This window comes from Neopelma chrysocephalum, unplaced genomic scaffold (genome assembly GCF_003984885.1).
Source record: "Neopelma chrysocephalum unplaced genomic scaffold, ASM398488v2 Primary Assembly neopelma1_23b, whole genome shotgun sequence".
Lineage (NCBI taxonomy): Eukaryota > Metazoa > Chordata > Aves > Passeriformes > Pipridae > Neopelma > Neopelma chrysocephalum.
The window spans coordinates 6,634,883-6,662,770 of NW_020897692.1; the positions used below are offsets into that span (position 1 = coordinate 6,634,883).

At 41.7% G+C, this 27,888-nt stretch overlaps 2 protein-coding genes across 6 annotated transcripts; one reads left to right on the forward strand and one right to left on the reverse strand.

The window, feature by feature from the left end:
- Window positions 1-6,171: 6,171 nt before the first annotated feature.
- Window positions 6,172-8,896, reverse strand: SMIM8 (small integral membrane protein 8). Of its 5 annotated transcripts, none has more exons than XM_027695767.1 (4): window positions 8,879-8,896; window positions 8,268-8,309; window positions 7,666-7,807; window positions 6,172-6,774 (listed from the first exon to the last, which is right to left on the reverse strand). In XM_027695767.1, the coding sequence occupies exons 3-4, from the start codon at window positions 7,783-7,785 to the stop codon at window positions 6,616-6,618; spliced, it is 279 nt and encodes a 92-aa protein (XP_027551568.1). In that variant the 5' UTR covers window positions 7,786-7,807; window positions 8,268-8,309; window positions 8,879-8,896; the 3' UTR covers window positions 6,172-6,615. The 5 variants fall into 5 exon arrangements, with proteins under 5 accessions (XP_027551568.1, XP_027551592.1, XP_027551583.1 ...); XM_027695791.1 differs by having other exon boundaries at window positions 8,241-8,309; XM_027695782.1 differs by lacking the exon at window positions 8,879-8,896 and adding an exon at window positions 8,764-8,819 and having other exon boundaries at window positions 8,268-8,314.
- A 58-nt stretch (window positions 8,897-8,954) lies between these two features.
- Window positions 8,955-27,343, forward strand: GJB7 (gap junction protein beta 7). Its single transcript, XM_027695750.1, is given in 5 exon segments — window positions 8,955-9,251; window positions 12,387-12,597; window positions 20,111-20,167; window positions 25,200-25,255; window positions 25,257-27,343. Coding segments are annotated over 4 exon segments (1,053 nt in total). The 5' UTR covers window positions 8,955-9,251; window positions 12,387-12,417; the 3' UTR covers window positions 26,017-27,343.
- The last annotated feature ends 545 nt before the right edge of the window (window positions 27,344-27,888 follow it).

The window sequence follows — 27,888 nt, forward strand, 5'->3', positions numbered from 1 at the left end:
GCCACAAGCAACACCTTCCTTTTTCTAGGACTGCCCATCTTCAGGTGACTTGCATGCATGTTCAACCATGGCAGCTCCTACCATAAATTGGCAAAAGCCTCCACAAGTTTCTGCTATAGATTTTTCATACTTTTTCTGGTGAAGCATCAGGTAAGCTGTGTAAATGTTTAATTTGTAACTCATTATCTTGCACCCATGTGTGTTGTTATAAAGATTGTAACAACCTTGGTTATAAAGTGCCTTAAATACTGTGAATGAGAGCCCAAAAGAAAATGTGCTCTACTTTTCTCTAGCTAAACATTGGCTAGAACATTGGCTTTGAGAGTGCAGTTTCTCAAAACCTTCTGTGTTGGTCCTACTTAACAATGAACTAATGAAAAGATTCAAAGAAGCATTAAGTCTCCCTTTGCAGTATCGTTTCATCTTGGTTCTTCCATCCTTGCAGGCCAGGGAAAGTCACAAAGCAGAAAGCGCAAGTATTTGGTGTTCAGAAGTAAGATATTAGACTTTACAGGAAGATGTCTGGGAGCTTCAAGAGACACTTTCCAAGGCTATTTAAAGCTATGTCTGCAAACAACAGCTTATGTATTTCAGTTTATGAAGTCAGGATGGAAATGTAAGAGAATGCATATCCTGCTGAACAGTATTTTACGAGTTGACTCCTCATGTTCTTTTCTTATGACAGTCATCTCTAAAGGTTTAATGCAATTAAATGTTCTAGACCAGGTAAACTAAGAATACATCTTCTTTTATTACAATGACCTTTATTTCAAAAGTCTCTAAATTTCATATATACAAAGGTGTTTATAGTACAACAGTATGCAGAAAACCAGTTTCCTCAAAATATAGGAAATTATACATTCAAATGGAGATTATTATTGATATTAAAAATATCCTTCATAACTGAAAATTGAGATGCAATGCCTGAAAACTCACCAAAAATGAATGGTAATGTTGTCCAGCTAGAAGCAGGAGAGCAGAAGACAGGTTTTATGGATGAGATGGAATCATCTAGTCAGTTATCAAGCATTTCTGGCAGATGGACATATTTAGTACTTTAAGGGGAATGTCACAGAAGGGCTTCAGTTCACTTCAGCTAAGTATCTCAGCATCAGATTCCTACCAATATAATGAAATTATAAGGTGAAACTTCAAGGTGAAGTTTAAGACTGAAAGTCCAGGCCACTGACTTTTAAATCCACACTGAAAATCAGAACTGGGTATAAATCAGGATTATAAACCTCATATTGAAGAGGGACTATCAGAAAGGTGTCAAAGATGATCAACGCCCTAGGTATAGAGTCAAAATAGCTCAGATGTTAGCCTCAGAGTTAATTTACTCTTTTCCAAAATCTAACACTTGCAGCACATGGCAGTTAAGGTAAAAAAAACCCCAAAACCACACAAACCCCAGGAATCATTGTGGGATGCATAGGCAGCACAGGGAAGGGATTGCATCTTTTGTGTCCAGCAGCAATTGTACCCAGACCCCTGCAACTAATCTGGCATCAGCAATTTAAGTTCCCAAGAAGCTGTGAGAAAAGACAGAATGAAGTGGAATAGCCAGCAATATTCTATTTACAGTATGGATTAAGTTTTCAAATAAACAAGCTCAAAGTGCCTGTGTCTTTTGGAAAGTTTATTGGAGGGAGGAAGAACGTAATCTTATGAGAAAAATAATGGAAAAATATGGTGCTCCAACACTTTGATAGGTAGGATTTTTCTCTAGTCACTCAAGCTTTAGGAAAAGCATAATAGAGGACTGCAGCTGTATATTGGAAAAGTCCAAGTACACAAAAGAAATAATAAGAATGAGCCTGGAGTTAGTTTACTAGCTGTTGTTTATCAAGCTGTTTACCTAACTCTTAGTTTGCTCACAAACCAAAAGACAGCTTGTTATTTGCTAGTCCCAGCAAACTGCAATGGAGGGGGCACAGGTTTTCTCACTTCCCAGGATGTTTCTATCACTGTTGTTGGCTCAGTCTTTCCTTCTGCTGACGTGTCCCTAGGAAGAACCCTGCCTAGATATCCCCAGAACACCCATGTACTGTACTTAATAGCCAATATTAATGCCAGTTGTTCCATCACCTGCATCTCCCACCAGTCACTTGATGCATTCTATTAGTCACTCATATTCCTTTTCTCTATCTGTATTTTAACTAGCAGCAAATGTGACACTGAACTGTTGTTAATTAAGCCCAGCGAAGGAAATCACATCAGTAACTTACATCACAATGGCTGGTTTCTATCTGTGTGGGTACCACACACCCATGCACAGACAGTGTAATCGTTCTGTGGTCTGTTGCCTGTCAGGCACCGTGGTCCCTTAATTGCCTCATATGCACAGACAGCGTGTGCTCACACTCCAAATGCTACCAGCATCATTAGTTCTTTTCACACTTCATTTCTCCATGCATGGCATTCAGAGATTTCACAATCTGCATATCCTCCTTTTAAGACATCACAGAGCTCTTCTGCAGACCTTTGAGGGACTAACGAGCAAGATGTCTCTAGTTTATTAATTAGCTGCTTATCAGCCATATTCCACAGCTCTCTACTAGTTCAGCTGCTCAGCTACAGTAATTAGACGACCCACTTTTCAGTCTTTTATAGCATTGCCTTAGAGAGAAAGTTTCACTGTTCTTGAGACTGTGGTACTTTCTGGCAATTATTAGACATCTCCTGAATGACTAATAGAGAAATCCCACTTTCTGTATTATTCACTGCAGCCTTACAGCTCCCCATTCTGTGTTTTGTCTCATGCACTCTGCTGTCAATATGTGCCATCACTGGCACTCGAGCATCCAGATGTTATCTGAAAGCTTCTTTATTTGCATTATTCAGATAAACAGTCAAAAAGCATGTATTCACACTCCCTCAGAATGAGACTGCAAGTAAAGTGGATAGTGTTACTTCTTATGCTGTAATCTTTCTCAAACGGAACAAAATCAAGCCAACAAACATATGCTGTCTCTGCTTCATGCAATGAAAGGCTTGTTTGTATGTCTGAACTCAGGATTTTTATTAGCTACCAACAGCTCATGCACTCATAGTACCTGACATGCAAAAATTTATAGAATATGAAACAGCCTTTTCTTTTTCAGTTTGCCAATCAGTCATAATTATCATCGTGCACTGAGTACAACTGGAGGGACTTACCCCTGCAGACAGCCATGGTCTGTATCAGTCACTGCCACTGTATCCCAGATAAAAAGTGGGCTAATCCTGTAAAACAGGGTGACTTCTTTTCTTCATGCCATCAGTAAGGCATTGCAGAAGTATATGATGATTGTATTATATTCTCCATAGCAGAGAAAAACAAAACAAATCTACTTATCTATTACTGTAAGAGAACTTGAACTGTTTGTTCAAGGAGATGAAGCACTTCATCATCATCTTGCTTTTCTGACACGCAACTTGCAGAATTGCCCCTCGTGTTGCCTTATGCACAGACACACAGATGAAAACAGCATGTTCTGTGCAGTGTATGCATTTGATTAGAAAATTGTGAACACGAAGTTTGGATTTTTTTTCAATGTGAATGTAAGGGGGAAAATGAACAGGGAACGTCAGCTCTCCACAGAGCTTCCATAATTCGGTGAAGTAAGCTTTACAGACATGTCAGTCAGAAATAGTGCCAAGGTGTGCCATATATCTGTTCAAAGTATTCTATGTGAATTAAACCGTTCCACAAGAAACCACTGACTTCACTTGTCTTCACTTCTTAGTTTGGTAGAGTGATGGACACTTGCGAGATTATTCTGCTTTTTTTGTTTGTTTGTTTGTTTTCTGGGGTTGTTTTTGAGCCTAAGAAAGAGATGGCTGCACAGATTACTTCACTTAAAAATTCCCTTAAACAAGATGTCTATGGAGAGTTTCTTTCACCATATTATACTTTCTATCACCTACAGTAAGGACCAGCTCCTTTACATTCCTCAGCTCACACTCAAGATCCTACACAGTGTTTTCAGATTAACTGGTAACAAATGAAATAGACACAAAACTTCAGTGAATACTACCTGAATGCTGTGAGAAGTCTTATTACACAGTGAAGACAAATCAGACATTTAGGCAGGCTGAAATCTCAGACCCAATCAATGTACTGAGACTGGCCTAAAGCCATGCAGGCTTCAAGCATGTGTGAATAGATAAACTTGAGTCCTCTCATAGGAAAATTATTTTGCATGCCTGGTGGCACATACTTTTTGCCCAAAAGCTGTCTCTCAAGCCCCGTGAGTTTTCAGATCATGTAACCACTCACTTGCAAGTACTCTACATAGTCATTCACACTCTTACATAGAGTAACAACTCTGTAAATCTCAGAACCCAAGCTGCAGGTGCTCAAAGCTTGTTTGTCTTACACCCCATCTGAGGATTCAGGTGTGGAGCCAAAGGTCCTCACGGTCCAAGTGCTGATGCTCAACTAAGTGAAAGATTTTCTGATCAGATTTTCTGATTTTTTCCTTCTCAAGAAGGACTTGGTGGGAAGCTCCTTAAGTGCTACGTGTTCCAACCTCTGCCCTAGCATTTGCAAAACAAAAATTAAGGCAAAGTGACAAATAACAGTAGCTGCCCACAAGAGGCCTAAGTAAAATCAGTAGCGGTGGTGGAACAGCCACATCAGCACTGCTGCAAAAAGCCAGTCCTGAGGCTATCAGCTGAAAGCAGATGTCTTTGAACTATCCTACACTTAAAACCCCGCTTCATCACTCATTCAGTGATGTGTTTGCTTAGACAGATGATGAGTAAATTTTCTGCTACCACCTAAGCTAGTTGTTACTGAGCACTATTAACATATCTCTTAAAATAAACTGCAAGAAGCAACCCCCAACAAATATAAAACATCTTGCAATTACTTCAGTTATATCTGCTTCTTCTTATGTTTCAGCTGTAGAATTCTGTACCTGCTCCCCATTCCTTAGTCCCTGGAGTCGATACTATCAGGACAAATGGTTCATGTTCAAATCCTCAGCACTCAGGGTCTGTGAAGATATATAATAGGTTTATAGCAAGTAATTGAATGGTTAAACACAAAGAACTAAGCTTCTGCCAGCTACTGTCAGCAGATGCTATGACAGCAAGAGACACAGCTCCCTTGGAAAACATCTCCATAAAATGGAATGAACTCTATCAAAAGCTCTTGAGATGCAAAGCATATTGCTCTGACCACATGCAGTATAAGCAGACAGCTAGTTAGAAACTTATATGAAACAAAATTTCAAAGCAAAACACTCCAGCAATCCTCTGTGTGCCTTTCACCAGCCAGTGGGAGGCTGCAAGACTAAGGCTGACAGGTGTCAGATGTACTGTGTAATGCCTGGCTGAGGAGTGCTCATATGCTCTAGCAGTAAAAAGCCTCATGAAGCAGCGCAGGAAGGCTCAGATCCAGAAGGCAGTTGCCTTTTCTTTGCCTGTCTTTTCTCAGTGTAGTGGGTTGACCCTGGTTGGATGCCAGGTACCTAAGGCCACTCTCACTCCCCTCTGCAACTGGACAGAGGAGAAAAAAAACCAGTGAAGGATTCATGAGTTGAGAGAAGAGCTGGGAGAGGTCACCATCAAGGGCAAAACTGTCTAGGAAATTTCAGGCACCCAGAAGCAGCTGGGGAACCTCACGAGGGAAGGCCTCAGTGCTGGAACAGAAAGACACTGCCTGTACAGTTCACTCAAAGGCTCACAAGGGACCATCACATGTGCTTGGGAAACGCCACTATGCCCACCTGCCCTCCAGCCACACACTCAGCAGCACCTGTGGATTTTAGACTTTCCATTTCTTGAGTTCAGTAACCTACAATAAATTAATGTTACATAATCTGCTTTGCAATAGAGAGAAATTTAATTTTTGAATGGAGCTTAAATAAAACTAGTCCTGCTGACTAGTCAAGAACAGTGCACAGGCTCTGGCCAACCTGGAGTTAAACCTATCGACTGGCAGGATGATGCCAGCACGTTCACTGATCTGTTGTATGATGCCAAACAGGAAAGGTAATGGCTGAGTTCCTCCTGCCTTTCTCTTGGCAGAAATATTTCACTTTTTCTCCTCTATCTGGCTACTGATTTACCTTTTTTCATTTGTAAGGAAGAGTATATTAGCATTCAATTATAGATTATTTTAGCCAGTATTTTACAGATTCCTTTATTAAATCTCTCACCAATTGCTTTATCAGATCTTTCTTGCCTTAAAATTATTTTATTTGCACCACTGTTATCATCTTTCAACTGATCAAGAGATCAAATTTTTAATTTCGCAGACAATACATTATGCCTTGTGTTTTAAAAATAAAAGACAAACCCCTGATTTCACTTAATCAAAGTAAAGAGAGAAGTAAGCTTAACTACCATGTTGATTTCTAAGGCATTCACCAGTCCTGACTGCAGGTCTGAGCTAATTTCACGTCTTCTGACATGCTGTGGAGATTGCAGACAGCAATTCTTAAAATCACTTTTACATTTGCATGTATCTTTATTGCAATTTATTTGTACAGGGCCAGCATTTTATAAAGGAACTTGAATTGGATTAAATAGCAAGAGACATTTACCCATTATGCAATGGAAAGAGAAAAAAATACAGCCTTGAAAAGTTCTGTGACTCATTTGCTGATTTCCTTTCTTACATTCTCAGTCCCACTTGGAAGTTTTCCTTCTCATATACCTGGACCCTTCACTGTCGATTGCTTCATAGAGATCTTTTTTATTCTCTGCTGTTGCGTGCAAATAACCAAGGTAGGCCACACAGAGGCTAATTGTTATCAGTCCAAATGCCATCATAGGTTTGTTCTGACAAGAAATAAAAAGATAGTACATGTTTTTAGTGAAAACTTTTTTCATCCAACTCAAACATTACATTCTTCTATTTTAGCTTAGAAAGTGAACGGTAAATTATTGTGACATCTGCAAAAATCATCACTGCCTTCTTGCAGATTGAATTTTTTGATAGCAAAAAGAATTTCCTCTCAAAAAAAAGATCCTTTCTGGAGACAGAACATCACATTGCCCAGTCCTATGTATTTTGCTGGGCAGAAATGCTGCTTGAGCATGAATGAATAAGCCAAAACCAATTACTAAAGGTCACTACTACAAACTTCTAACAGAATTCATCTGGATATACTACTGGGACAATGCCCTCTGCTCCTATCAAGCAACCTTGATTATAGGTTTTGTGTTATTATCACAAAATTTACTTCTATTATACGCATAAAATGTCATTCATTGCTGGGTTCTGCAAGTGCAAATAAAACCTCAAGTTCATCAACTTAATTATAAAAGAAAAAGAAAAATCCAAAATACCAAAAAGCTACCAAAAATCCCCTCATTTCATATCAAAGAATCTTGCATTTTATGATTTGTTCCTTTTTAAATATTAAAAACAACTGCTATTACTTAACTTGTCAAATTACATGGGTAATATGTCTGTAAACAGACTTTCTGAAAGAAGCTTGACTAGGTACAAAAGAACCAGACAATACAACAGTGAAATAAGAGCTGCAATAAACAATGTAATGTTCTGGGCTCCTAACAATCAGAGTGAAAAAAAGTAAAAATATTTTTAGTTACATTTCTGAGTGGTTTGCATGACAAGAGATTGTTATATAACACACACAGAATTGTGATCATTATTTTAAAGCAACTATGTCTCTTCAAGCATATTTAGTTTCTTGAGCATCTTACAGGTTTAATGAAAAGCTCTGGGTTCACAGCTCGGAAGAGCATAGTTGTCTGGACACTCCTCAGTCCTGGTTTTCTCTCTTTGGGTGTTTCATTTTCATTGGAAGGTCTGGTGGAAGACATGTTACTTAATATTGAATACTTCCTAGAAGCAGAATGAAAAACAGGTGTCATTTTTGTAAAAAACCTAAAAGAGCTACATTCACTGAATAGAGTTCACACTCAATTTGCCTTCTTTCAGCATGAATTTTAGTTTGTGTATATATTAATGATTGCTTTTGGTGTCACCTAACATTCCCAGTTTGAGCATACCAATTTTCAATCCTGTTAATTTTGTGCACCCTAAAATTAACTTTTGGAGATGCACATCTTCATACAGCAAATCTGAATCTTCTGATAATGGGCTGGGGGGGGTTTCACTTGCCTTTGGCTAATGCTTTAGCTAATTGTGGACTGAGCAGCATCAGTCTTCAGACCACTGGCTAAAAAGACAGTGCCAGGAAACATTGTTTTTTTTTTTTTTTTTTTTAACCCTTATATGTGTGAAGACAGCCCAAACCCTGCTGTAGTACACCCACCCAGCAGCCCCAGGACTCAGGTCTCACTTTTGCACACATTGGGCAGGTCCAAGACGCCTTGGGTTCAAACTGAAAGAGGGGAAATCTAGGCTAGTTAGAATACAGAAGAATTAGAGCATGGAAGAAATTCTTTAGTGTGAGGGTGGTGAGGCACTAGAACAGGTTGCCCAGAGAAGTTATGGATACCCCATCCCTTCAAGGCCAGGTGGGATGGGGCAACTTTGTCTAGTGAAAGGTGTCTCTGCCCATGTCAGGGGGGTTGGAACTAAATGATTTTATGGTCCCGTCCAACTCAAACCATTCTGTGATTCTACGATTCTATGCCACCTGAGCAAAGGTGGCAAAACGCCCTTGGCTAACGCTGCTGACAGAGGGGCAGAGGCGACACGGTGCTGGGGACCTCCCTGGGAAGGGCAGGGGAAGGGCAAGGGAAGGGCAGACGCCTCCCCGCGGGCGGCGAGGGGGCTCCTGGCGTCGCCACCGGGACGAAGGGGGCAGTTTGGCAGGGGAAAAGCCCGCCGGGGACTCCCGGGACACGCAGGACTCCCGCCGTCCCCGCCGCCTCAGGGAGCAGTGGCACGAGGGGAGCGGAGGGGGAAGTTATGCCCCGCGCGCGCGCGCCCCCCGCCGCTACTCACCGCGCGCCTCCAACGGCTCCTCCCCGCGGGGCGGGGCGGGCAGGGCTGCGCCTGCGCATTGGCGCCCCCTCCTGGGCGGAGGGCAGTGGCGCAAGCGGGAGGGGCGGGACAGGGCCCGGGTCCGGGTCCCGCCCGTCCTTTCAGCGGTTTGGCGGCGGGAGAGGACCAGGAGAGCATGTACCCATCGGGTGGGGCTGTGGGGTTACCTCGTCTATAAATCATAGAATCATAAAGAATCATGATCATCCAGTTCAACCGTCCACCCAGCGCTACCACTGTAACCCCTAAACCACTAAACCATATCACCCAGCGCCAGATCCAGGCGCCTCTTGAACACTTCCAGGGATGGTGACTCGACCACCTACCTCCTTGGGTAACCTATTCCGACGCTTGACCACCCTAACAGTGAAATTTTTTTTTCTAATGTCTAATCTGAGTCCCCTGTGTCTCAGCTAAAAGCCGTTTCCTCTTCCTTTCACTGCAGGCATGGTAAAAGACACGATGAGGCTCCTCTTGACCCTCCTCCGGGCTAAACACTCCCAGCTCCCTCATAAGATATGTTGCCCTTCCCAGACATGTCCCAGCACCTCAATGTCCTTTTTAAAGTGAGGGGCCCAAAACTGAACATAATGCTGAATAATAATAAGCGGGAGGCAGGGGAAGGAGCTGGCTCTGTGGGCAGAGGAGCCCTTCACTCCTCAGTGCCCAGGCACGGTCACGCCAATCCCGAGAGCTGCCCGTGATTCATCCAGCAGTACAAATGCTGGCAATCAGGCTGTCAGCAATTAGGTTTTAGATGTCGGAAATGGAAAAGGAGGAGTAGTAAGTTTTGCCCGTCTGTTGATCCCAAGTGCCAGAATGGGGAAAGGATATTTCATGTGGAGGCAGGTCTCTGGAAGTGCAGTTGGTTGAGCAGAAAAATACATTGGGTTTTAAACATTTGATTTCTGTTGTGTAGATCCAAACCCAAGATTTCAGGCATCTGGAAACTCCTGGTTATATAAATGCTGCTTTGTGGTGTTTTGTTTCCTTTCATTTGTAAACAGTAAAATTAATAAAATTGCTGGAGTCCAGAGGAAACAAAGCCCACCCGATCACCTCTTACTGCTCATGCCACCCTTTCCACTTCCACTGACTTCAGTGCCATTGGGCAGTTTCAGCCCCATTAGAAAGTAGAGGAGAAATTTGAAATTTTGGAAAAAACAATACATGGAAGGTAGGGAGGGACACAGATCAGTGTTCCCCTAGGTAACCAGCTGGCAGAACCAAGATATGATAGATAATATTACAGAACTTCTAGCTGCAGCCAACTGGAGGATTAGCATATAATTCTGGGCTCACCAACTCCAGTTCACACTTCTCTGTGTGTGAACTGGAGGTGTGTGAGAGGACTTTGGTGGAGTGTGTTGCAACCATGGGGACAGAAGGGGACAAACATAAGTCTTGGCAGATAGCTGGCTGAACAAGAGCCAGCAGTGTGCCCAGGTAGCCAAGAAGATCAATGGCATCCTGGCCTGTATCAGAAATAATGTGGCCAGCAGGACTAGAGCAGTGAGTATCCTCTTGTACTCAGCACTGGTAAGGCCACATCTCGAGCGTTGTGTCCAGTTTTGGGCCCCTCTGTTGGTTCAGTGGAGGGCAACGAAGATGATGAAGGGTCTGGAGCACAAGTCCTATGAGAAGTGGCTGAGGGAGCTAGGGTCTTCCAGCCTGGAGAAAAGGAGACTCAGGGGGGATGTTATTGCTCTCAACAACTCCTGAAAGGAGGCTGTAGCCAGGTGAGGGTCAGTCTCTTTGCCTAAGTAACAAGTGACAGGACAAGAGGAAATGGTCTCAAGTTGCATCAGTGGAGGTTTAGATTGGATATTAGGAAAAATTTCTTCCTGGAAAGCATAGTCATGTGTTGGAACAGGCTGCCCAACAAGGGCTCAAAAGGCGTGTGGATGTGGCGCTTGTGGATATGGTTTAGTGGTGAACATGGTGGTGCCAGGTATATGGTTGCACTTGATAATCTCAGAGGTCATTTCCAACCTCAATGATTCTATGAATCTATGAAATGTGGAGGTATCCAGACACTCAGAACCACTTGCTCCATGGTTTGTTTTTTTTCAGTAATCAAGCTACCTTTGTTTTTTGAAAGATGGCGGAGTAATAGTATATTGGAGGTTAACTCGTCCCTTCTAAATCCAGATGGAGTATCTAAAGAATTTTTTTTGGTTTTGTGACTAAATATAAGACGAGAAAATTAGTGGGGAAATAAGTTTTGTGTCAAGAGAGGATTGAGTGGTATGTCTGGGTTTTGTGTCAACATTTAATTCACCACATACCATCTGCTAATCTGGTAGCTATTGTTTTGGTGGCATATGCTACACAGCTGATTTTGTTTGGAAACTATTGAGTAGGAAATCCAAGTGAAGCTTGCTGCTCTTGTTTGTTTTCATTTTTGTCTAATTTAAAGAAGCCAATAGGAGGTTTTTGCAGGAGCCTTCATTTTTGGGAAGATAGCCTGATTTTCTTGAGGGGAAGGGGGATTTTTAACAGTACTGTAAGAGATAATCTGCATACAGCTCCTAAGCAATTTTTCCCCCCACATTTTATATGGGAAGGCAAAACATGTATATCACCACACTGAGAAAGCACACTTGCTTATCGGCACATGCACCCCTTCCCAGCAGTTACACCATCCATGCCAATAAAAGTTCTGATCCAAAGTCAGTCAGGGTCATGATAGTATTTTCCAGGTTGTGGTAGGATGGGTTTATGCCAGAACACATTTGCCATATAATGGTGGCAAGGACTGTTAGATTGCTGCTACCTGTCGGGCACTTCCCATCTTTCTTATGGAGGACAGGTAAGTCCCAGACATCCTTGACAGGGAAGGATTTGACACTGTACAAAGAACACCATTAGCTGGAGAGAAAATATTCTCCATATGAAGAGCTGTGAGAGAAGGCTTTTTGCATAGAAAGAGAAGCAAAGAGGGACATAGAAGTGAGTTTGGGTTTTGATGTGAATGTTGGTACTTGGAATGTGTACTAAGCATGTTCCAACTAGCCAGGTTAACCATACAGTGATAAAAAGCTTGGATTGCTTACTGTTTCTAGTTTTGCTTTATGACTGTGGGAAAGTGTTGTATTTTATCTTTAATGTGAATATCATCCTATCATCTGACCCAACAGGATGTTGAAATGCTCAGTCCATCAGGGCTTATAAAGTTGTTTGGCATCTTTTTATAGAAGAGATTCTATAAAGAGTAGAATAGTAAATATCTGTGGAATTTCTGAGTCACCCATCGTCTAATATCTGAGTATCTCTTCTGAAAAATAACCACACAAAAAACCCTTCCTTTTCCAAACCTAAGTCTGTTACTGAGATTTATATTCCTTTCAAATAAATTCCTTTGGGATTTTGCATTCAAAGGATTCTGCTGTATGCCGTAGTCATTCAGAACATAATAGCAGTTTCTGCTTTTCTTGAGACTCACATCCCCTTATCGTTTGAGCTGCAGAAGAGCCTCTGTAGGGAACAGAGCAAACCCGATGCTGTGCCCCGCAGACATCGTTAGCATGCGACAGCCAGCCTATTGCAGTCCGGGGAGCAGCAGCAGTGCCTCCACGTCTTTGCTGACTGACCTCACAGCTCCTTCCTATTTCAAGTACCGCACAGGAACAGAACTTCGTATTGTCTTCAGCATAAAGATAGGGTGCCTCAAGCTACTGATAAGATTATCCCTACTTTAGAAACACAGTTTCTAAAGCTGTTGTGGGAAGGAAAAATTCTTTTTGCATCAACGGTGGGACTTCACTGGTATGACTTGTACTGAGAGGGGCAACTTTCATCACATGTTTGTTAGGATTTTCATACGTGAGTGTAAACTGTGTGTCTGCATTCCTGTTTTGCCTGATTTTTAAAATGTTTTATACACTGTCAGTTTCACAATATTTTGAGTTGATAACTGGGACTTTTTTTTTCATCCTGAACAAGTCTAGGGGAGAAGGAAAAGCAAAAATTAGGAATTAGAAGTATTTCCCCTTGCTCACAGCTAATGGCGAGGGAACCCATTGTTGCACTGAGGCATGTGCAACAGTATTGTCATATTAAGGACATAACTGCAGAAGAAGAAACAAACAGACCAGCTAGACAGGGGTGGCATTGAGAACGTTCTGTGTGGTTGTTGCTCCGCTCATGTCATTCTCAAGAGTCCTTATGCTGCTTTTCAGCAGCTCTCGCTCATTTCTGTCATTCCCATTGAAAAAAAGCAGTTTTCAGACAGCAGCATGCAGTGGTTGGGACCCCTACCACTGACAATCCAAAACAGTTTTAAGGCAATTTACATTTTAAAAATGAAAATCTCTTAGAGTGAATCTTCTATGTTTCGTAACAGTCTGTGTATGTCTTCTGTAATACTTGATAGCCAGCTGTGTCTCTGAGAGACAAACAAGCCTTCCAGCAAAGATTAAAGCAGTTGTTATTCTTCAGACACTGATTAAGCTTATAAATTTTTTTCAATAGAATTCAGTATGGAAGGAAAAAGACACTTTCTTTGGTTCTACTTTCATTAATGAGTGGGCAAATTGTTTCTGACTGGGAACAGAATAATATCAAAACTGAAAGCATCCCCTCTGGAAAGAAAAAGCTGGTTTCTGCTACAAAGGAAGAACAGAGAAACATGTGCAGCACGGAATTTTCTCATTACAACAATATGCCAGATACCTTAGAGTGGGTTTAAAGACAAACTTGAGCTAAGACTGCATCTCCAAAAAGGAGGGGCAAGGGGAGATCTGTTTGCGCTTGTAGTTGCTCTGGTCTTCCTTGCATGCAATCTCAGAATTGCTCAGCCTTGGATCATGCCAATTTTTTGCTCAACTCTCTAGTCCAGCTGAAAACTAATATTGCCAGAAAACAAACAAACAAACAGTTTATTTTTCAATTGGATGAGTGAGATGGTCTGATGTAAGCAGGCCAATGCAGTTGGGAAGGCAGTTGGGAGTGGGGCCACAGACCAGGACTGACCTCTGCCTTCAACACTTGGGCTCCCAATAAGTTAAAATCCTTCTAGTGCCCTCTCTCATCTAGACACTTTTCAGACCTCAGACAGGGAACACAGCTCCTAAGAAGACTACAGAGGGCAGAAATTTTACAGGTTCAACAGAGCGAACTCCGTAGTAAGGAACTCTGACACGCAGTAGCCTGGAACTCTCAGATTTTCTGCACCTTACAGTTGCTTTTTAATATATAAATACCATCACATAGAATCATAGAATCATTAAGGTTGGAAGGGACCTCCAAATCATTGAGCCCAGCCTTTGACCAAACACCACCATGCCAGCTACGCCATAGCACTAAGCGCCATGTCCAGTTGTTTCTTGAACATTTCCAGGGATGGTGATTCTACCACTGCCCTGTGCAGCCCATTCCAATGCTTAACCATGCTTTCAGTGACAAAATTTCTAGTCTCCAACCTGAACCTCCTCTGGTACAGCTTAAGGCCTTTCCCTCTCGTCCTGAGAAGAGGCTGACCCCCACCTGGCTAAAACCTCCTTTCAGGTAATTCTAGAGATTGAAAATGTCTGCCCTGAGCCTCCTTTCCTCCAGGCTAAACACCCCCAGCTCCCTCATCTGCTCCTCATAGGACTTACCCTCTAGATCCTTCACCAGCTCCACTGCCCTTCTCTGGACGCACTCCAGCACCCCAATGTCTTTCTTGTAGTGAGATGTCCAGAGCTGGACACAGGACTTGAGGTGTGGTCTCACCAGGGCTGAGTACAGGGGGACAATCACTGCCCTAGTCCTGCTGGCTACAGTATTTCTGATACAAGCAAGGATGCCATTGGCCTTTTTGGCCACTGGGGCACACTGCTCGCTAGTGTTCAGCTGATGTTGACCAGCACCCCCAGGTCCTTTTCCACCAGGCAGGTTTACAGCCTCTCTGCCCCCAACCTGTAGTGCTGAAGGGGTTGTTGGGACCCAAGTGCAGGACCCAGAACTTGGCCTTATTGAACCTCACACAATTGGCCTTGGCCCATCAATCCAGCCTGTCCAGATCCCTCTGCAGAGCCTTCCTGCCCTCCAACAGACCAACACTCCCACCCAACTTAGTGTCATCTACAAACTCACTGAGGGTTCACTCTATCCCCTCGCTCAAATCGTTAATAAAGATATTAAAGAGGACTGGCCCCAATACTGATCCCTGGGGGGCACTACAGGTCACCGGCTGCCAATCGGATACAGCACCATTTACCACCACTCTTTGGGCCCAGCCATCCAGCTAGTTTTTCACCTAGCAAGGAGTGAACATGTCCAAGTCACGGGCTGCCAGCTTTTCCAGGAGAATGCCATGGGAGATGGTGTCAAAGGCTTTGCTGAAGTCCAGGTAGTCTACATCCACAGCCATCCCCTCACCCACTAGGTGCGTCGCCTGGTCATAAAAGGAGATCAGGTTAGTTAGGCAGGACTTGTCTTTCACAAACCCATGATAGCTGGGCTTGATCCCCTGGTTGTGCTGCATGATGGCTCTCAAGGTGATCTGTTCCTTGACCTTGCCCAGCACTAAAGATAAGGTTGACTGACCTGTAGTTCCCAGGATCCTCCTTCTTGTAGATGGGTGTCACATTGGTTAACCTCCAGTTAACTGGGACCTCTCCGGTTAGCCAGGATTGATGATAAATGATGGAAAGAGGCTTGGAGAGCTCTTCCACCAGCTCCCTTAGTACCCTCAGATGAATCCCATCTGGTCCCACAGACTAAATGGGTCTAAATGGCTCAGCAGTCCACCAGCTACTTCCTGCTGGATTGCAGGGGGCCTGTTCTGCTCCCTGTCTACCATTTCAGGGTGCTGTTTGCCCTGAGGATAACCGGTCTTTCTATTGAAGACTGAGGCAAAGAAGGCATCAGGTACCTCAACCTTTTCCTCATCCTTGGTTACAATGTTCCCCTCTGCATCCAATAAAGGATGGAGATTTTCCTTGGCCCTTTTTGCGATGTTAATGTATTTATAAAAACACTTTTAATTATCTTTCACAGCAGTAGCCAGATTGAGTTGTAGCTGAGCTTTTGCCTTTCTGATTTTCTCTCTACATGACCTAACAAGACCCTTGTACTCTTCCTGAGTTTCCTGCCCCTTTTCCCAAGGGTCATAAACTCTCTGTTTTTCCCTGAATTCTACTGAAAGCTCCCTATTCATCCAGGCCAGTCTTCTTCCCCACTGGCTCATCCTTTGGCACACAGGGACAGCCTGCTCCTTCGCCTTTAAGATTTCCTTCTTGAAGTATGTCCAGCCTTCCTGGACCCCTTTGTTTTTAGGGGCTGTTTTCCAAGGGACTCTCTGAAACAGTGTCCTGAACAGACCAAAGTTCACCCTCTGGAAGTCCAAGGTAGAAGTTTTGCTGACCCACTTCCTTATTTCAGCACAAATTGAAAACTATATTTTCATGGTTGCTATGCCCAAGGTGGCCTCTGACCACCATATCTCCCACCAGACCTTCTCTGTTTGTAAACAGCAGGTCAAGCAGGGCCCCACCACTGGTAGGCTCACTTAATGAGCTATGTCAGGAAGTTATTTTCCACACACTCCAGGAACCTCCTAGACTGCCTCCTCTCTGCTGTCATGAGCTTTCAGCAGACATCCAGCAAGTTAGTCTCCCACAAGAAAAAGGGCTAGCGATCATGAAATGTCAGCCAGCCTCTTATAAAATAGTTCATCCACCTCTTCATCCCAGTTGGGTGGTCTATAGCAGACTCCCACCAGGGTATCTGCCTTGTTAGCCTTCCCCCTGATCCTTACCCATAGGCACCCAACCTAATGATCACTATCATTGAGCTCTATACAGTTGAAACACTTCCTAACGTACAGAGCCGCCCCACCACCTCTCCTTCCTCTCCTATCCCTTTTGAAGAGCTTGTAGTCATTCATTGCAACACTCCAGTCATGGAAGTTATTCCACCATATTTCCACAATGGCGACTATGTTATAGCTTTCCTGCCGCTCAATGGCCTCTGGCTCTTCTTAATGAAATACAATAGAGTGGCACTGTCTAATGTTTGTATACTCGGTATGATGGAGATACAACTGTGAGTGTCATAAAGATGCTTAAACAGCTTTGACATTAAAGTGATAGGATTGTAACTACTCAGTTCAATAGGCTCTTGGGGCTTTTTTTCTTTTCCATCTCTGTAGGACAGTTACAATTGCTCAGATGTCTTTAATGCCATAAAAAAGTTTGGATTTAAAGTTAAATTTTAATTTTCTCAGTACTACAGGTGATCACAATATTCCTACAGTACTACAGGTAATCCCAGTATTTCTACAGTGATTTTAGCCTTTGAATTACTTATGCGAATGAGACCTTGTTCAGCCATCCGTGGCTTTTGTCAGGTGTTCGGCAGCAGTACCGGGAGGAAGGTGCTCACCTGGCACCCTCCAGCAGGTAGCTGGGAGGCTTTGTTTGGACTTGCAGTCCAGCTCCAAGATCTGGTACTTTCAGTCACACTCCAGAGGCATCAGCTTCTCTGGGGTACCAAGGTCCTGATTCAGGCACCTGTTAGGCTATATGGTACCTTCCTCTCTGTAAAACTACGAAACATTCACATATAATTTCTGGATAACAGTCACAGTAAGTTTAAGCTAAATAAACTATACTATGAATAAATTATACTGCGAAGAATTCATGTAAGAGGCAAGGAATTCAGTCTTTCTCCTTATTTTGTAATGTTACTCAGCAGTATAGCCACATCCCAGGTAAAAATGGCCACCAAAGCATTGATATTCAGTAAGATGCATAAGGCAGAACATAAACACTTATTCCACTGCTTAGTTATTAAAAATAAAGCTATAGGCTTTCTGGTGAGGAGTGGTTCATCTGCCTAATCCAATGTGGGAATCGATTAGCAGGTACAGTAACCAAAATATATTTTAATAACAAAATTCAGGCTTCACTTGCTTAGGAAAACCACTGTAATTTAAAATTTTAAGAGAAAGGCCTTTCTGAGCACTGTGCAATATATTGTTAGGAGTAATGTGAGCCTAAAAGAATATTTGTGTTTTATGGACAGTCGACTTGCCCAAGACAACACAAAATACAAATCTGATGTAAAATGTCAGAGAGCAAACAGGGTGGGAGTTAAGGCTCACAACACACGTGTCTTCAGGCTGTGCCGTTGCTACTGTGAAAGAACAAAGTGTGCAGTGTTTGAGCTGATGCAATGAGTGCTCAAAAGATGCAGATAAATCCTGTGACTTCAAATAAATGCCACGGTTTCCTCATATCTTTCTGATGATACAAGACACTTTATGGTTCTGGTTTGAACAGTGTGCCAGGAGAGATGATCAGGTTTCACTCATTTAATTTATATTACCTAGGAGATAAGCAGTTTCCATCTTCAAGGCTTAAAGAGTAACTCCCTTTCTTGGAAATGTATTGTTAATTGTTAATTCCACTAGAAAGCTGGGGTCCAGCTGCAATCATTCACTGAGGTGCAGGTGAGTTAGAATTTCTTGTTATAAAATGTAGTTTCGCTGAAGGAGAAGTTGTTTTTCAGATGTCAAATAGGCTTGATAATAGCCTCAATCGAGCGTCCCATCAGTTATAAACCAAGGATATAATCCTCTTTTTGCTGCACTACCACAGTACTTTATAACTACTACAGTTAAAAATCATAATGGGGCCATAGATGATTGCTTGTTCATGTGGAAATCTTTTGACTTTTTCAATTATTTTTTTATTTTATGAGTTGACTAAAGCATTAAAACAGTAACAGTAGCCTGAATGGAACAGTAATACTTAACGTTGAAGATCATTTGCTTCAGAAGGAGTTTTTTTGTTTACATCAGGAGAGCATAGGAGAGAGGGGTTATTCGTTTAGCATGAAGGTGAGGAGAAATGCAGTTGTAGTTGTGTAGGTGAAATATGTACATCATGACTTAAAAAAATTAAGTCATTTTGCTGAACTTAATTTTTTTTAGTTACAGAGTTCACTAAGTAACAAAGAAAACAGTGAACTGTGTCTGCCCTCTCTCAAAACCCATTCATTGCTGCAGAGAAGAGACCACAGCAATTAGCAGCTGGCAAAACATCACACTCAGTAGCTGCTGGTTTTTTAAGTAGTGGTTGTGGTTTCCCTAAATACAAAACAAGACAGGATTTTGTCACCACTTGCTATAATAATAATGCCAAGCATGTTTTATGTTATGAAGCCACTGAAAATGTAGTTTAGAAGTTGTATTTTCAGAGAAGTGAAAATACAGCAGCTAAGATCCTGAAGCCCAGAAAGGAAGATTTGTCCCAAATCACTGCAGAAGCCCATGCAAAAGTCAGGTGTAAATGCCAAACCAACCAGCTTCAGTATGGTGCTAAATGACCAGCTGAGCCCTTTTCTATCTAGTCTTTTCTTTTTCTTTCTGTAGTTGTTTGGCAAATAAATACCTAGGCTAATGTTTTTACAGACCACATGTATATTTTAAGCACTATTTTTTGTGGAATCCTACTTTTAATGTCACAGTAACCAGCAGTTTATCTCCCAATGTACCAAAGGGCTTATTTCTTGCTCCAAGGAGCTAAAAGTTAATAATAGGCATAGAACAGCGAGTGGTTAGAATCAGTAAGCTAAGGGGAAAGCAAGGGACTGGGCTATGAGAGATCATCATTCTTTTCATAGATCTGCTTCTGATGTGCTGAGTGATGCTGGATAAACCTCTCTGGTGGACATCACCTCAACAGCATGTGTTGTCTTTGTCTGGATTGCCAATGTTTTGAGGATAAGACTCCCTTTCTTATTACATGTTAATGAAGGGTTTATATCAATGAAGTTAATTCTAAAGTGTCTATAGATTACTTTTTTGTCTGTCCATGAGACAAGAGCAAGCTATTGTCAGTATATTTACCTCTGCCATTTGGGGGCCTCCACCTTCCACTGGAAGCATCTGAAGGATGAAATAGGTGGGAAACCTTTGGCTCACATCAGCCTGAGAACCATGGACTCTGCTGCACTACCAACCACTAGCAACTGTTGTGCCAGAAGTGAACAACTTGGCCAGCACACAGCCAAGAGAGCTCCGTTTGCTCATGGGTCGTCACACCTTCCCTGGCTTGGCTTTGAAGAGCCTTAAAAAGCAACGAGTATCAATACTATATTAAGGTTACAGCTTTACTTATTCTATGATAAGAGATTAGTTGTCTGAAGAAGTCAAAGTTAATTTTTGTGACCTCTATTTTCTCTTGTTTACTCTCTTATAAGGATCTGGAGATCACCTTGGAGTTCTCACCATTGAACAGGAAAAACAGGTGTTGCAAGGTTAGTGTCTTGTAGTAATAGTTCTTCAGCTCCTATTGCAGATGTGCAACAGTTTGAACAGCAGGTGCATGTGCAGCTTGGTGGTGTGACTTTGAATTGAATTATACTGTTCCTTGGTGTTCCCAGGAGGTTTCCTCATCCCTCCTCTTCTTTAGCACTGGAGCACTGAAATAGAGGGACCATGATGGGGACTGGTGAACTGTCAGGAATAGTTTCTGCACAACTAAGCTGTTTTAAAGCCAGAGAAAAAGCAAATCCGTGTTTTTCAGCCTGTGGACTTCACACCTCTGGTAGTTAGTAAGGAAGCAGTAGGCAGTCCATGAAACAAAGACTCAGCAACTATAAAATGGATGCACACTTCCTTATATCAACAAACAGAGAAGGTAAGGGGAAAATGCAGTTACTAAACGAACATCTGAAGTTAGGCTTCATTATTTGTTTGGTTGTTTATGGAAACCATTGCGCCAATGCTTCTTTTTTCTTTTCTCTGCTGTCTGGGGAAAAAAAAAAGTGCTGTGATGGTGTTTTGATTAAAGTGTAAAAAAAAATTGAGAGGGTGAACTCTCAAAACTGTTACCAGCTCTGATATTTTGTGATTCTATACCCTCCTCTGTGATTTCTAATTCTGCTCTCTGCTTTATCATTTTTGCCACTATTTACAGTTCTCTTTCTTCCTGTAATATATATTAAAAAAGGGTAAGTTGTAGGTGCAGCAAAATACTCCCCGGGAATGTTTAGTTTAGAAAAAGGAGTTTTTCCATCTCTCAACCTGTGAGGATAATTCAGTTTGCATGTACAGAATTGACAGATCCACTGTCACAGGATTGTGTTCTTTCTCTTATTTCTCACCATTCCACCTTCATTTCCCATAACACTGTGCCTTCTTCCTGTAATTTTTCAGCTCTCCAAGCTCCAAATTGTCTGCCCTCTTTGTGCCTCTAACACTTTGGATGCTTTCCCCACTTCTTTTTAGTTATTCAGTTTGTTCTTGCATTTTCTTACTGTCCCTCTCCCCTCCCCCAATTTTCCTCCACACAAAGATACCTTTTCTGCTTTTAAAGTAATTAAATTAGCAGAGCTGATTAAAATCTAGGTGAAGTAATTCTCTGAGCCCTGTGCTTTTCAACAGATGCATTACTCAATGTACATTAGCCAATCTTCTGTAGACCTCAGTGAATGACAGAAATGAATATTTGATGAATATATTCAACGACAATAGCATTATTCAAACACTTTACTCAATAAAGTACATTCAGCACACTCAGAAGTTAATGGTGCGTTCAGGTTACTCTGCACAGCAGAGCACGTGCCCAGCCCCAAGGGGGGAAACCAAGTCACTCATACATTTGAGGGAAACCAAGGGGTGGGGAGGCTCTTCTGGTCATTTCTGTCTCTAATGAGCAGGAAAAAAATGTGTGTGTATGTTGGTGGTTGGTTTAAGTCACATCTAGGGAGTAAATGATGTATGTGAGGAGGAAGGGAGATGACCTGCTCTATTCACTGACTGGCGGAACTTGTTCTCATGCTTATCACTTGTACTTCAGTCAGAAATGAGTAAAACAAATCAATGTATCTCTGATCTTCAGCTTTTGTCCCAGTTGGGGTGTGCATTGAGCTGGGGGTTGAAGTAAATCTAACCTCACTTCTTGCTCCATTCAACGTTTTCTTGAGCACTTGGTGGGTCCCTTCCAATTCAGAATATTCTGTGATTTTGTGAAATAATCCATTTTCTACTGATTAAGACTCTTTAGTGCCTCCTTTGTAATTTCCCATAGAGGCCAAGTCTTTTTTGTGGTCTTGATGTCCACAGTGCCAAAGAGATCCTGCTTTGACCCTTCTGTAGCTTTTTTAAATCTTTGAGTATTTTCATTGTCAGCCTCAGCACTGGACATTACCTTCATGTAAATTGATGTCATTTTCCACAATCTACTCAATTTCTTTAGCCAGCTTCCCTTCTTGACTCCCTTTGATTCATTCTACACAAAATGAACCTCCTCTGAATGCTAAGGCTGAAATCTCTCCTTGACTACAAAGATTTGAATCACATTTTTTCTTCTCTTGTCCTCAGGTTAGTCAGAATATAATTTTGCCAAAGTGCCACACCCTGACACCGCTCAGCATCTGCTTTGATGTGTATTGCCACTTCTAGAACTGTTACAAAACCTCTTACCAATGTCATATTTTTCCTACTGCTCAGCTGTGTGCTTATTAGAAGATTTCTCTTTTATTGTTGTCTGAATCCTCACCTTGCTCTTAATTTCATACAGCCCACATAATGTCTTTGTCTTCTCTAGCCTCAGCTAACTTAACCTCTCATCAGTCTGTGCCTGTGCTGTTCCATGAAGTCAATTTTCTCTTGTTTATCAGTTGAGTAACTCCTTATCTTCGAGGTCCATTTTAGTTTTTCCATTCCATATGTTCTTTGCAAGGCTTCAGTGAATTAGTTGCATTTTCAAAGCATACAAAAGCATCAGTTAACATGCACATCTATAGCAAGAGTGGTGCATAAAGCAAACAAATCTTTTAAAGTCACATTTGCAGCTCCTTTGAACAGAGGAGCTGTGCTGGTTATAACCCAAACAGTACCACAAAACAGGCCCTGTGGCCCTTTAGGCTTGAAGCCGAAGGTTGTCCTATACAGCCATTTCTCAATATCATGTGAAGGCTGCAAGTGGAAAAAAATATAACCAAAGTTCTGCAGGCTTCTGGCTGTAGGAGCATTGCTGGACACAAGACCTGGCCTGCAGTCCTTTAATAGATTTCAATTTCTCCTCAACAGAGCACATAGACCAGGAATCATCTTCAGATCTGTAAAATCCTCAAGGTAAATTTCTCAGAGTATATTTAGGTATCTCCATGGCCTGATTTCCACCAGTGCTGGCTGCCACTGATTTTTGTGCCATGCTGGTGACCCAGCATATCTTTTATTTCTGTTCAGCTGAAGGCTCAGAACTGGTATAATTTCAGGCATGGATTAATAGGTGATATTAGGCTTTTTACATTAGAAAGGGATGGTGCGGTTATTGTGGCCATTAGCAAAAGCCTCTTTCAGCCATACTCATTTTACATGGCATAACAAAATTCAGTCTTCCCTTCAACAGTGCTTGTGTGCATCTTAAAAATCTTAGGAAGGGCCTCTTTAGGTTTGCTGTCAAATCTCCTCCAGAGGACAGCTCATCCACAAGATGCACACATATGCACTCACATTCATACTTGCTCCTGTGAACGCTTTGTTTCCTTGCCTGTGCTTTATCACAGTGGTATCATCATGCTTTGCTGTTCAGCTCCTTTGAGACTGATGCAGTGATTGCGTGTTACTTACCCAGAAAGCATCAAAGCCCTGGTGCTGCTGTCTTCAAGAACTTAGTTTAATCTTCTGCTTGAGCTCTGTTTGCAGATGTGGAGGACAGAAACAGCTCTTTAAAGAGGTATTTCAAGAAGTCACTATCTTCCAAACACGTTTAAAAGCATAGGAGCATATGTCTGAAAGGATATAAGCTAACTGATATTTCCCTGTTATTTTTTATCTGCAGCATAAAGAAGTAGCTTGGTAACCATTCTTCCCAGTATAAATCAGCAATATATTAATTTCTGCAGCTGTCCCTCAGCTCCTCGAGTAAGTCATGAGCTCTAATGGTAGCACTGCAGGAATAGCCAAATAACCTTGCTCCCCAGCAGAAGTCTGGCCATAGGCAGAAGTCATGATGGGCTGCAGAATCAAGAGAGAGCAAAAGAAGTACTGAGCTTTATAGAATCACAGAATCATTTAGGTTGGAAAAGACCTCCAAGATCATCAAGTCCAACCTTTGGCTGATCACAACCTTGTCAACTAGACTGTGGCACTAAGTGCCATGTAATTTCTTGAACACCTCCAGGGATGGTGACCCCCACCACTTCCCTGGGCAGCCTGTTCCAATGCCTGACAACACTTCCTGTGAAGCTTTGTGATGCTGTGGCCTGATTGCTACTTGTACTCAAACTTGCCAGTGGATGAACTTGCTCATACATCAGCAGTAACTGCAGCTACAGCAATGGGATTTGTATGTGCCACTGCAACCACAGAGGGGTACATTTACTCTCCTGCTAGGCAGAGCTTGCAGGAGCAGTAGATGGGTAAGGACACTAAAAAGAACACAAAGATCTGGAAACTTCTGATTTCCCTCCTCATATCTCCCAGCCATTCTGTGTCCTGGGAATACATTTACTTTTTGCTCTTTCAAAACAAGGGTGCTCGATATCCTGAAAGATCCACTCAGACCTGGAGATAGGGCCAGGTGGAAAAGTGACTGTATATTCTTGGGGGTTATCTCAGGTCTTCTTTTGACTTTTACAAGAGTCTCACTGCCAGTGGCTCCCTTAGACAGCTTTTCCAAAATAAGTGTTACAGATTTAGGACAGGGGAAAACTTGTGCAGATAAGAAACTGTAACACAGACACATGAACATATTTTTTGAGCGATATATACACATAATAAGAAATACAACAAATAAAATCCAATTAAGCAGGACAGGATTTAAAATGTTGCACAAGCTTACTCAGAAGTTAGACCACAGACAAAAAGAAATCAATTTGCACTTGTGTAGTCAAGTTATTATGGGACACGTGGCTCCTATACATAAATTTGAAAGTGAAATCTTACTTACCTGGGCTTAGTATTTACATAACTGACAGGTCTAAGTTAAGTGTACTTCAGTGGTAGAGTGCCAGCCTCAACTTGCCAGAGAAAGCTCTACCTGACAGTCAGAAGACCCTTGGGGAGAACACGCACATTTCTCACAGAGGACAGTTTAACAGAATGATTAAGCTTCAACCTAATTGACAAAATGTATTTAAACAGCACATAAATTTTGTGTAATAGCCTCCGAATGTACAAATTATCAGAAGTAAGATCAGCTTGTTGTTGTTTTCCTTTTCAAATGCCTAATAATCTTAAATTATTTCAGCTATTGGTTACATTTCATGTTGAATGAATGTCTCATTTTTCTTCACCCAAGAGGAAGCATCTCTCTGATCTTGTGTTTCTTTGATACAGCATTTCCTTCTTTCCTTGAAGAGAAAAATGAGCTGGGGATTCCTACAGGATCTGCTGAGTGAATAAATACTCAACAGGAGTTGGAAGAATTTGGGTAGCTGTTGTGTTCATGTTCCGCTTACTGGTTTATGTTGCAGCCGCAGAAAACATCTGGAAATATGAACGTGATGAATTTGAATGCGATATCAAACAGCCTGGTTGTGAAAATGTCTGCTTTGACCATTTTTTCCCTGTCTCCCACATCAGACTTTGGGCTTTGCAATTAATCATGGTCTCCACCCCTTCACTCTTAGTTGTTTTTCATGTTGCTTACAGAGAGAACAGAGAGAAACGCCACAACCAGAAGCTTTACAGAAAACCAGGAGAGATAGATGGTGGGTTGCTGTACACTTACCTAATCAGCCTCATTTTAAAAATAGGATTTGAAATGGTTTTTCTTGTTCTGTTTTATAAATTGTACAATGGATTCAAAATACCACATCTTGTGAAATGTGACATAAGACCATGTCCCAGTAGCGTAGACTGCTATATTTCCAAACCCACAGAGATGATGATTTTCCTCTCTTTTCTGGTGGCAACTTCATGCCTGTGCATCATATTAAATCTAAGTGAATTGAGTTATCTCATTTTCAAATACTCTCTAAAATGTTATCTGAAGAGATACGTGAAGAAACAGCAAGGCTCCAAAAACAATTGTCGCAAATCAGAAATCACTGGTTACAACAGAGCAGCACCTGCAGGACAATTCCCCAATAGCTCCTCATCTTTGCCTCTGAATATATGAGATGAACATGAAAAATGTTCCCCATTGACTTGAAAGAAGGCTGGAGACCCCCCTCCCATTACACAAGCTGCTTTTGACAAATTGCTTTTCCAATCAGTGCTTTATGGAACTGAAAGGATAGTTACAGAGGAAATACTGTTTCTCTACTAGTTCCCCATTACTCCAGCTGATAAATTCAGTTACATTATATATGTCATACATAAAATCATCGAGATCTTTTCATGTTGAAACAAGAAGTGTAGAAGTCTGAGAATTCCATGACGTTTTAATATAAACACAGATGCTTATGATAAATCATGTGAAACAATTGCTCACAGTTGTGTATTGAATATTGCACAGAATTGCTTTGGTACAAGCAAAAAAGAGGCTTTTAATATGCAGAGGTGGAAGAACTTGGGATTGATTAAGAAACTGAACAATAAGAGAATGTACAGCATTTGTCAGGTGGGTGGATCTGATGACTGTTGCAACAGCAATAGGAAAGTGCTGGTGTTTGAAGAGAACTATATAGTTGCACGCCCATTCCACCAGACTAGAAAACATATCAAAACCAGAAAAAAACAAGAAGAGGTAGACACATCTATTTTAGCCCATGGTGATAAAGACAGACTTGCTTTTTTAGCTGTTTATGGAGCACCTCCTTCTGAAAGCATCTGAGCCCTTTACAATTTTAAGGGTATTAATCATCAGAACGCATCCTCTAAGAAATGGCACTTGCTCAAACTTGTGCAAGCAGCACCAAGCAGCTCCCGAGTCATTAGACTTGTCTTCTGCTTTGTGGCTGTGACATTTAAAAGAAAGGATCATTCCCAGTTCTGCAGGAGTGAGTAGAGAAATGCAGACCACACAGTATGGCAGAACAGTAGCCAGTAGTCCCTAGTATTGAGTAGCCTGGAATCTGGTCCCTTAAGTAAGGCTGAAAATACTGTTGCTCTTTCCTTCAGTAGATTTCTCTGCTGTAGAACACATGAAATCAAAAAATATGAAAAATCTCCAGTAGAAACAAAGTAAAAAAGAATCATCTATTCCCTCCCCCCCAAGTTTCAGAGTATCTCTTAAATACCACACACTTCTGCTCTGTTATGTGTATCATTTGGGATAACAGGAAAGGGATAGAAATTAGCTAAGACATGTCTTCTGTTGAACCTAGACATTCGAGACAACAGAAACTAGTACCTAAAAAAACTTATTTCAGGGTGGTGTGCTCTTTCTGTTGCTGGAATGAAAGACCTTTGAACAGATATCAGTACTGAGCCTGATCAAAATGCACCCTTTAGCATTACATTTATGAGTAGTGGGGTAGCAGTTACAGAATTAACTTTAAGAACTAGTGAATAAGCTATGTGCTTTTTGACTGTGATTTTCAAGGTGTGTTGGTTTGTTTTTTTCCTAAAATAAATCTACTTTTATAAGGTTTTGCTGCTGAACTGAGCAGTGACAGCAGTCCCTCAGATACCACCTTGCCAGCCTGTGGCCAGTTAGTTTTACATCTCGAGTGATGCTGAATCAGTACCTATATCAAGCTGTTTTACACAATTCAGGATGTTTCCTGTTAAATTTCTACATACACAGAATGTGGCTCATGACAGAAATTCCAGTTAGAAAGTCTTTTGCAGCTACTGGACAAAACCCACCAAAGAATGCATGAAACAAAACCACTGCCCACGAGTCCTGTGAAACTGTGACTTCCACAGTTTGAGTAACGGAGAACAAAACCCAAAATCATCTTGGACCTTTTGTGCCCTCATGCATAATTTTTTTAAGACAAGGGCAACACTACGAAAGAAAAAAGTGTTTCTAAAATGTCTGGGTTTTAATTATTGAGGACAGATTTTAAGACAGCACATTAATGAAAAAGTATTCATTGTTTTTTTAAGTAAGGTTTATTTGGGAGAAAATGAAGAG

Excerpts from the sequence above, each read along its gene's own strand:
- SMIM8 (XM_027695767.1), bottom strand. The coding sequence starts at position 7,785 with ATGTCTTCCACCAGACCTTCCAATGAAAATGAAACACCCAAAGAGAGA. Across the intron at positions 6,775-7,665 it reads CAGAGCTTTTCATTAAACCT|AACAAACCTATGATGGCATT; the intron begins GTAAGATGCTCA and ends ATTTCTTGTCAG.